An 11,125-nucleotide genomic window follows, 5' to 3' on the forward strand; every position below is an offset into this window, starting at 1 on the left:
GTAAATAAAAGCGAGAGAGGCAATTTTAAATCTTTTTTTTTTCTTTTCAGTTAAAATAGGGGTTAACATGCAATGTGGTGCCAAAGGGCTCCTTTCATAGAGAGGAAATATTTGAAAGCATTTTTGGATATTAGTTTATCGGACATGGTTGTGAGAGATTTTGGTTTATTCATGTATTCTTTTCACAACAGGAAGTCAAAATGTGGGAAATGACTGATTGAAGTAAAGGTCTGTGTACAGGAAATAACTGAGTTATGTTAGAAAGCTTAAATTGGGCAGCCATAAATCAACACACTGTTATTAATTTTTTCCCAATTAAATTATAAAATCACAAAGACACATGTATGTGTAAAAGTAGGTTTACAGTTGTACATATAGAAAAGAATCTGGTAATAAATAATACAAGAATGCACTCTGTGTTTTGCATCGTCACAACTGTAAACCTAATTTTACCCTATTCTGTACACCATTCTTAAAAGAGATGCCATTTTCAATACAAAGATTTTTTTCTGATATTTTAGATAATACAATAGCATTAGTAGGTAATATGGATTTCAAACATCTTTTCTCCCCATCCCCCCATTCAAATAGGTTTTAAAAATATAGACAGCAATAGAAAATGAATATAACTTTGGAGGTACCTATCAACCAGTAAAAGGAGAAAGCTGATTTTTTTTTTAATTATTATTTTTTAGAATATATATTTTATTGTTTTTTTACAGAGAGGAAGGGAGAGTGATAGAGAGTTAGAAACATTGATAAGAGAGAAATATTGATCAGCTGCCTCCTGCACACTGGGGATGTGTCTGCAATCAAGGTATATGCCCTTGACTGAAATCGAACCTGGGCCCTTTCAGTCCACAGGCCGACGCTCCATCCACTGAGCCAAACTGGCCTCAGCTAAACATTTTTTTAAAATTATTTTTATTATTGAGAGAATCACTGATGTCCCTCTTCCTCCCCTATTGACCCCCCTGGGGAGGGAGCTGATTTAACATGGGCATAAGGAAGGAAGAGGGAGAAAAGAAAAAGAGAAAACCTGCTCTGTACTGATAATAGGTAAAGGACTGGAATTTGGTAGTGATAGACTTTTACAAATATAAATTTAAGAGGATGAACATGACCTCTGTAATACAGTAAACACACACTATTTCAATACGTTCCTGCGGTGTCGGAGGAAGCTGTGGACTTAGCTCTGGGAGGTGGGCCGAGGCCAGTCTTACTGTTGCTCCACTAAGGAGCAACTGTGACCGCCGGCCTCCTATCAGTGGTGGAAGTAAGAATGCTTTCTGCCTTTGCTTCCCCACAATCTTTGTGGGGTTTCATCACAATGTGGCCTTCCTGGGGTGTGAGCTGGGTGTGTGTAACTGCCATCCAGGTGGCACATCAGCTGCATGGATGAGAGAGGGGAGCTGCTGGCACTCGGTCATGGAGCCCTCTAGTAACTGCCGCAGTGAGGCGGCATGTCCGCCTCTGGCTTCTCCGCACTGACGATAAAGAGGAGCCTATGGCCCAGCTGGTGTGGCTCAGAGCTTGAGCATCAGTCTGTGAACCAAAGTCAGATCTCCTTCTATCACCATGCAGAACCCCCTTCTACTTTTTACTACCTCCCCCATCCTGCTTTCCCTCTGGTAACTGCCATACTGTTGTCTGTGTCTGTGCTTTTGTTTGTTTGTCTTGTTTTTGCATTTGTTGCCTTCAGTTTGATTGCCCACACATGAGTGAAATCATATGGTTCCTGACTTTTTCTGTCTACTGCTCTAGCATGATATTCTCAAAATCTATCCGCCCTGTCACAAGTGGCAGCGTATCATCTTTTCTTACATTGTATGTATGTCCCACATCTTTCTTACCCAATCATCGACTGAAGGACACTTCCGTTGTTCTCTTGTCTTGACCACCGTGAATAATGCAGCTCGGTGGCCCGTTTCGGCCCGGGCCCCACGATGCAGTGCTTCCTGGCCCACACACACACACACACACACACACACACACACACACACACACATACACACGGCACAGAGTGGACTGTAATAATCACTCTCATGCTACGGACAATAGGCCTTCGGGTCTATTTCACAGTCTGCTCCCTTTCCACCTCAGAAGGCCCCTCACTGCACTCCTCACAGTCCTCCCGCCCGGCCTGACTCCCTGAGTGATGTGGGTGCTACAGTAACTTCCTGGCCAGGGTCTTTCCACTTGGAAGTGGTTCCCCTTTGATACTGAGCTAAAATATGCTTCTTTGTGGCTTTAAGCCCTCTTCCACAGAAAGCCCTCAGAATATCCAGAAATAGCTTGGCCTGCGTGGCTCAGTGGTTGAGCACTGACCCAGGAACCAGGAGGTCACAGTTTGATTCCTGGTTGGGGCGCATGCCCAGTTTGTAGGCTAGATCCCCAGTGTAGGACATGCAAGAGGCAGCTGATCAATGATTCTCTCTCATCATTGATATTTCTATCTCTCACCCCCTCTTCCTTCCTCTCTGAAAAAAAAAAAATATATATATATATATATATATGTGTGTGTGTGTGTATATATATATATATATATATATATATATATAATCCAAAAACAGTGTGGCTTCAGCATGAACATAAACAAGCATAGTCTCTATTCTTCTCTGAGGGCCTTAAAAAAAAATCAATATATCTCTTAGAGGCACATGCAAATCTACTCTCTCTCTAAAAAAAAAGAAAAAAGAAAAAAGAAAAATCAATGGAAAAATATCTGTGCTTACCTTTATCAGAAAAACGGAGAGTAACAATGATTTGCTTTCTAAGGGCTGGGAAGCGGCCACACGTCAGACAGAGTGACACTGGGTCTGAAGCTCCAGGTGAGAGATCAGAGTGTGTGACAGGCGAGGGGTCCAGCCAGGCCCTCCCCTCCGCCTGTCCGGTGTGTTTAAGGGCCCGTTCTCTGAAGGACCGGGCAGTGCCCTTAGATGATAATTTAAACTCCACTCTGTTCTTTGGAACCATGTTAGTCCCTAAAGTCATTTAAAGTTTGGAAAGGGAGTTGTACTCAGTTTAGAAAGTTTGTATTCTTCTGGGATAAGATCCCTGAGATCCAATTAGGATGAAGGCACTGGAGAAGGTTTGCTGCCTGCTTCCTCTCTCCCTGCCTCCTTTTCCTTCCTTCCTTTTCTCTGAACACTAATCCCCTTCAGAGTCCAGCAGCCCCCAATCTTTTTCCAATGTTGTGGCAAAGCCCCACTACTCCAAGTCTGTGCTTATAGTGGGTATTTGTTTGTTTTTATTTAGTTTTTTTTAATATTATTTCAGAGAGAAAGGGAGAAGGAGAGAGAGAGAAACATCAGTGATGAGAGCATCATTGATTGGCTGCCTCCTGCACACCCCCTACTGGAGATTGAACTCGAAATCTAGGCACGTGCCCTTGACAAGATAGAATCTGGGACCCTTCCGTCCGAAGGCTGATGCTCTATCCACTGAGCCAAACCAGCCAGGGCCTTATAGTGGTTTTTAGAAGGTCTGAATGAAAGGAATGCTTTCCTTTTAAATTTTCAACTCATTGAATTAGGCTCGTGGAAGTAACCTGCCCTGTTCTTCCTCAGACTTCACTTGAAATCTATCTAAACCATTGTCCTCTCAGCGTCCTATCCTCTGGCATGTGCTTTGGGAGCTCTTGGGGCGTCACTGGCAGAATGTGAGCCAGAACAGGATGGGTCCAGAGAAGGGGAACATTCTTTTATTCAGCAAGTGACTATTGCAGAAAATGCAGCAAATATTCAGCCTTCCGGAGTGCACCCTCTAGTGGCCAGAGAGAGTCACATGGAAGAAAATGACCAAACAAGGTAGGAAGTGCAGGACAGGGAGAATGCCCGCAGTGCTGTGAGAGCCCAGCGGGAGGCTGGGGCCAGACTCCCTGCAGGTGAGCTGAGGCCCGTGGTGTGCTGGGGCTGGCTCACCAATGGTGCAGTCTCCTCCCAAATTAAGTTTAGCGATGTTGTTGGGAGTTTAAAATTGGATATCGTGGAAGCATTTACACCACAGAAATTGGCAAATGATCCAGATCAGGGCTTTTTTTTTGTTCTGGAGATGCAGTTGTCACACATGCACAGCACACCGCTGGCATGGGTGAGTGGCAGTTTGCCTGAGGAAGGGGATTGGGAAGCACCCCAGGCAGAAGGGGCTGCGTAAACAAAGGCACAGGAATGAGAAAGAGCTGGGCGATGGGGCACGATCCGCAGGCAGTGTTGCTAGAGCAGGAGGGGCAGGCACTGCTGCTGATGAGGAGGAAGGCAGGGCGGGACCTGTGGTTGGCCTTTTGGGCATTCTGGGGAGTTAGGACTCTCCTGTAGGTGAAGAGGAGGTGCTTAGGAGTTTTAAGTAAAGGTCTGACATGTTCAGATTTGCATCTGAGGCTGATCCTTCTGGGCACAATGTGGGGGAAAGATTGGGGACGGGAGGACAAAGGCTAAAGAGACAGGGAAACACTTTTCAAAAGTGAAGATAAGGACGTTAATTGGAGAAGTGGCTGAAGGGTGGTGAAGACAGGGATATTTAAGAAGTATTTGGTAGGTACACAATACAACATTAACATTTGGTTGGATACGGCAGCCGGAAAAGAGAGTCGAGTCAATATTTGTAGCTCAGATGATGGGTGGATGATAGTGACACCACAAAAGCAGGGAATATTGACCAACTTGTTGGTTGTTGGGAATAAGATGAATTCAGTTTGGAGCACAGTGTGCATCTCTAGATACAGATCTAAACCTCTCATGGGAGACTGTGTGAGACCCCTCTCCCAATGCAAGTTTGTAATATCTACAGGTTTTCCTTGACCTGTAGGTATTACATCTACTCTGTTACTCTGTTTCCAAGGAGGTTTCCTGCTGGCAAGAGAGGAAGTTCCCAGAGACCAGTGACCCAGAAGAGGTCAGCAGGGTTTGGACAGTCAAAGGTCAAGGATCAGGGTTTAGGAGCAAGCAAGGACTGAAAAAGCAGCTAACTTCAGAGCAGATAAATTATAGGCAGCTGTTCAGATCATTCATCAAAGAACACCCTCCCTCCTAGATTCTTAAGGATTCAATGGGACCCCAATCCTAGGAAAAGTCTAGATAGCCCAGTGCTTCTGCAATGGAATCATTGGGAGGACTCGTCAAAACACAGCCTGAAATAGACGCCCCCCACCCCCGCAGGGATGTGATTCAGTAGGTCCAGGGAGGGGCCCAAGAACCTGCATTATTATTATTTTTTTAAAATACATACTTTATTGATTTTTTACAGAGAGGAAGGGAGAGAGAGAGTTAGAAACATCGATGAGAGAGAAACATCGATCAGCCTCCTCCTGCACACCCCTACTGGGGATGTGCCCGCAACCAAGGTACATGCCCTTGACCGGAATCGAACCCGGGACCCTTTAGTCCACAGGCCGACGCTCTATCCACTGAGCCACACCCGTCAGGGCAGAACCTGCATTATTAACATGATCCAGGCGATGCCAATTCTGTGTGTCCATCTTACTTGACCAGCATTGGGCTAGGCTTCTCACTAACCCAGGGCAAGGGGTCTCAGAGCACTGAGATTTCGGGCGTTGCTGAAAACGCTTCTCCTCATTTCTCCTCACTGCCTAGGGAAGCCTCAGACAGACCAGCCAGAAGAGCTTTGTGTGTCAGAAAACTTCTTATTCCATGTATGTGAGTTTTTGTCAGCGTACAAGTGAGTTTGCCAAAGATGAGGGGAGCGGACCAGAGGCGTGGTGAATCCCAGCAGCACCAGCATTTCCCGGGGCAGCATCTGCTTGCTGTGGCTCCCCGAGGAGGAAGGTGGACATGACACCCTTCAGAATTCACAAGGACTGAACCAGACCCCTGGTCGAAGGGTTTTGACCTTGCTCCATCAGGAATCAGGAATCACACTCTCTGTGAAGGCGGAAAATAACCACCACTATTTTTGAGATAAAACCAGGACTAGAATCAAATGCTATAAAATCAAGAAATAAGACTTCCCTGAAGAGGGAAAGGGGAAGAGGCAGAAGGGAGAAGTTTCTCCATGGAAAGCAATGGGGTCAAAGCTTTGCCTCTTCGTGGAAGAGAGACCACTGACGCAGCAAGCACTAAGTGGAGGAGTGAGGCTGTAACGTCTGATGTGTGAATGCTGGGTTATCTTTTTTCTTTTTGCTTTTCTGCTCTTGGTTTTGGACTCCTGCCCTCCGTTCAGACTTTTTCTTTAATCCTGACCTGTCCCTAAGCCTGATCATTTCTTCTCCTGACAGGCCTCTCACCTTGGTGCCCTCACACTCTCCCCTCTGGCCTCCCACCTGACTCTTCAGTGCTTCTCGGCTCCCATATAACCTAGGGGCACTCGGCAATCACCCACAGACTGTAGCTGTCACCTGCCCTTGTCATTGCTGCTCTCCTTCTAGTGCGTGGTGCCGGCCCTTGGCCCGTGTCTCATGCTTCCTGTTTTTAAGGGCAGAGGCCAGGCCTGGGCAGCTCTGGAGGGACAGTGTGGAGGAGCTGCGGGGAGGGCCAGCTTGCTCAGGAAAAAGGCAAACCTCCCGCCTCTCGCTTTGACACTTAGCCTTGCAAAACAAGTACAGAGCCCCGCTAACAGACACCATTGTGGTCAAAGCACATCCAGACCTTAGCTATCCCTGTACTACCAGGAATGTCTGCAAAGACATTCCTTTGTTTTTTAAATTGTATTTTATTGATTTCAGAGGGGAAGGGAGAGGGAGAGACAGAGAGAAACAGCAATGAGAGAGAATCATTAATCGGCTGCCTTCTGCGCACCCCGCAGTGGGGACCAAGCCTATCAGCAGGGCACATGCCCTGACCGGGAATCAAACTGTCACATCCTGGTTCATAGGTTGATGCTCAACCACTGAGCCACCGCAGCTGGGCTAAGGAATATTTCTTTGTAGTGAGAGGACTTACACAGAACTGTCTGACTCTTATCTAATTGGGTTTACAGGACACAAGCCCTAAACTCCTGTGAGGACTATCACCAAACTTTAAATTGCTTCTGGGATTAAGACTGGCCCCAAACAACCAGAGCTCTAAATTGCTCCGGGACAGAGCCTCTGGGGAGAGGGCGAGGGGCAAAGAGCAGGGGTGTCTGCCCTGTGCATACAGACTGGGCATGGCTGCCAGGACCCCGAGGAAGCAGGTCCTCAGCCTGTCCTTCCTCTTGTTCGCTGGCTGGGCATGGCGGGGGCCCCTGAAAGGGAGCAGCCAGAGCTCCTTCACCTACAGCAACCCTAAACTGCCCTCACCTGGCTGTGTGAGTGCAGGGACTGCCGAGCCTCAAGACAACTAGGCAGGGTTTGCTTCCAGGCACAGCCCCAGCAGGTAGCGCTGTCCCAGGGACGGTCAAGCAGAGCAGCTGAAGCAAACCACCTCCCAAGCCCAGGGCCCTCCAGCATCCTCCCTGCCATGAGGCCTCTATCCAGGTGAGCTCCTGTCCCTGCCATGACTCATCCCCGCACGGAGTTCTCTCGGTGGCCAAAGCTCCTGCAGGCAGGTGGGAGGAAGAGAAGCTCCTGCAGGCAGGTGGGAGGAAGAGAAGCTTCTGCAGGTCGGTAGGAGGAAGAGAAGCTCCTGCAGGCAGGTGGTAGGAATAGAGGAGGTGGTTGTGAGGGAGACTTGGCCACAGCTTCCGTCTGAAGGGTTTTTCTAGGGGAAGGGAGCAGGCACGTCCTGGGAGCCTAGACCTGTGTGGGGGCAGACAGAGTGAGGCGTGGGGAGGACATGAGAGGAAGGAAGCGTCTCCTTAAAGTAGGGGACACGTTCCAACAATCAAGCCTGCCTGACAGGAATGGGAAGCATGAACTCACAAAACTCCAGATCTTCGAAGCAGGAATGGGAAAATTGTTTCATAGAAGGTGTTGATACAAGGGCGGTGAAGGAGGCAAGGCTAGTTGTTTTACAGCATTCCTGCCCAGACTGCGAATCTCCAGTCAATATTATTAATATCTCTAAAAACAGATTTCTTTTCCCTACGTATTTCCAGTTTCCACAGTTAATCTCTGAAAATTGCATGAGAACAGTTTCCCAGTGGCTAATAGTTTCTCCTATTCAATCACCCCCAAACAGCAACAGTGTAATAGTCACAGATGCAATGTGTGAAGCCCAGAGACAGGTGCCCCCCCACCCCCCCCACAAGCCCTGCTTCGAGGCAGATACTTCGGAGAAAGGTGTGACATCTGTCTCTCTCATGAGCGTCCTAGGGAGAGTGAGGAGGACCACGACTTCCTCATTGCTCCTCTGCTTCTCCGTAAACCTGCTCTGGCACAACTGGAGGAGCCAGAATACAATCAGGGTGGGGAGGGAGGGAGGAGCCCTGGGGAGAAGGTCGGGAACCAGGCTCTGTGGCTGGCCCTGTCTGCACTGCCTGTGACCTCTCTGATGTCGTTTCCTCACTTTAACATGAACAGTCAAGGCTTGTGCTTTTCTCTAATGTAGAGGACCATTCTGTAGTGATGGAAGGACATCCTATGTGCAGGGCCTCCTTAGGGTAGAACTGCCTGCTTCCCTGTGGAGAAAGCATCACTGTGGCGTTGAGAAGGGTCTGAGCTTGGAGTCCTGACATAAAACAGCTCCAGAAGCATAGAGCCTGCTCACAATGTCACAGATGCTCACAGTGGGAGGCACATAGGACACTTGTCCTTGGATTCTTTTCCAGCTCCCCAACCCCCAGGGCCGGAGTAGACTGAGGAAAGTGCAGTGCTGGGGACAGAGGCATGGGTCGAGAGGGGGGATGTGGACGTGGTTCTGTTAGGGTCTCCATAGTCTACCAGCCAGAAACTCCTTATTGACAGTGTCTTGAAGGGAGAGCACCAAACATAAGAAATGAAGTATGAACCAGGCATCGAGTAACAAACGTGAGTGCTAGGCAGACCCTAGTCATCACATTCCTTTTGTACAGGACTCCAGGGGGAGCCAAATTACCACCAGAAAAATTATCACACACGCACAGAATTAGAACCAGGGCAGTGAGGTGAAGTCAGTGGTCAGCATCGCTGGATCTGACAACCTTCCAGGACACTGGAGGAACAGTTTGGGGAAAGGCAGGGCTGACCCTGTGGGTTTCTGTTTTACGGTCTTCCTGTAGATTTATCCTTATGCATTCCTTTCTTCACTGCCTGACAAAGTGAGGAAATAGTTAACACTATTGAGCCAGCTAAAATTCTTTCATATATCATGGTGTGATTAGATGACCAGGCTGTCCCTTACCTGATTTTGATGGGCTATAGCCTGAGATTTGAGGTAAATTTAGCAGACAGTGAGTTTTGTTCCTTAGACACTGATATTACAAACTGGTGTGTCGATGGGTACATTTAATTATAATTGCTGGAAGCATCTCATTATAATCCGCATTATGGATCACTATACGTATGTGTTTGCTGTTCTCAGTTTTCCTGAAGGCAGAAGAGAGAATTTACAATGGAAGTGGCCAACCAATCAATGGTGGCAGAATTTGTCTTGCTGGGGCTTTCGGATCAGCCGGAGCTGGAGAAGACGTTCTTTGTGCTCATCCTCCTGATGTACCTGGTGATCCTGCTGGGCAACGGGGTCCTCATCCTGGTGACCATCTCTGACCCCCACCTGCACACCCCCATGTACTTCTTCCTGGGGAACCTCTCCTTCCTGGACATCTGCTACACAACCTCCTCCATCCCTCTAGTCCTGGACGGCTTCCTCACCCCCAGGAAGACCATCTCCTTCTCGGCCTGCGCCGTGCAGATGTTTCTCTCCTTTGCCATGGGGGCCACGGAGTGTGTGCTTCTGGGCATGATGGCGTTTGACCGCTACGTGGCCATCTGCAACCCCCTGAGGTACCCCGTGGTCATGAGCAAGGCTGCCTACGTGCCCATGGCTGCCAGCTCCTGGCTGGCCGGTGGAGTCAACTCTGTGGTGCAGATCTCCCTCGCAGTACAATTGCCCTTCTGTGGGGACAATGTCATCAACCATTTCACCTGTGAGATCCTGGCTGTCTTGAAGTTGGCCTGTGCTGACATCTCCATCAATGTGGTCAGTATGGGGGTGGCCAATGTGATCTTCCTGGGGGTCCCAGTTCTGTTCATATTTGTCTCCTACATCTTCATCCTCACCACCATCCTGAGGATCCCCTCCGCCGAGGGCCAGCGGAAGGCTTTCTCTACCTGTTCTTCGCATCTCACGGTGGTGGTCATCTTCTACGGGACTATTCTTTTTATGTACGCAAAACCCAAAGCAAAGGACCCACTGGGGGAAGACAAGCAGGATGTTTCAGACAAGCTCATCTCTCTCTTTTACGGAGTGCTGACTCCCATGCTCAACCCCATCATCTACAGCCTGAGGAACAAGGATGTGAAGGTCGCCATGAAAAACCTAGCGAGCCAGAAATGCTTCCCCCGGTGATAATAGGAGGAAGCCGTACAGGGTCTTGTGATTCTGTGCACACAGGGGGTCCCCTCAGAAATGACCACGTGATAAGTACAGACTTGCTCGGTTTTATCACAAACAATGCCCAAACAATGTACAATCAGGACGGGACTTTTCCTGAGTGATGAACAATGCAACATCAACTATCTAGAATGAAGAGGGGGTTGTGCTAAGTTGTGTAGAACCAAGAATAAGTGATGTTTAAAATTTATTTTGATTCTGAAAAAATAAGCAATAAAATTACAACTTTGTAAAAAAAAATTATACTTCTTTCTTAGTTCACGTACAGGATTTGTATTTGCCAATCATGCTGTTCTCTGCTCTATTGTGTATTGGGGAGCATGCAATGAGGAAAAGTTACTAGTTAAGTGATGTCCAAACTAAAAATCCAATCTGCATTTTGGAAAGTTACCAACATAAGGCGTGCCAAATGACACTATTTAATGGCTCTTTGACTGTAGGAGCTCAGAGTGTTTCCAGTTTAATTATTTCCTGTTTTAATATCCTAGAGCCAATTTTGGGAAATGCCTCTTGCCGTACATGGAGCATATCTATTTCTACCCCAACTAATCTAATCTCTGCAAAGAGAAAAAAATAATTCAAGCCAGTATAACTTTGCTCCAGAAGGCAAAGAAAAATATAATCATACTGTATGAATATATAGGAAAATAGGGAAAGTAAAAAAGGATAACATGAAAATTCTAGAACTAAAAATGGAAATATTCAAATTAAAAATACAA

At 47.4% G+C, this 11,125-nt stretch overlaps 1 protein-coding gene across 1 annotated transcript; it reads left to right on the plus strand.

Annotated features, from left to right (window-relative positions):
• Window positions 1-9,361: 9,361 nt before the first annotated feature.
• Window positions 9,362-10,361, plus strand: LOC118716334 (olfactory receptor 13C7-like). The gene has a single exon (XM_036433398.2). It carries the CDS (start codon window positions 9,405-9,407, stop codon window positions 10,359-10,361), a length of 957 nt encoding a protein of 318 aa, XP_036289291.1. The 5' UTR covers window positions 9,362-9,404.
• Window positions 10,362-11,125: the final 764 nt, after the last annotated feature.

Source organism: Pipistrellus kuhlii, unplaced genomic scaffold (assembly GCF_014108245.1).
Source record: "Pipistrellus kuhlii isolate mPipKuh1 unplaced genomic scaffold, mPipKuh1.p scaffold_m20_p_12, whole genome shotgun sequence".
In the NCBI taxonomy this organism is placed as follows: domain Eukaryota; kingdom Metazoa; phylum Chordata; class Mammalia; order Chiroptera; family Vespertilionidae; genus Pipistrellus; species Pipistrellus kuhlii.

Bases quoted from the DNA above. Each gene is read 5' to 3' on its own strand.
- LOC118716334 (XM_036433398.2), top strand. From the start codon at position 9,405: ATGGAAGTGGCCAACCAATCAATGGTGGCAGAATTTGTCTTGCTGGGG.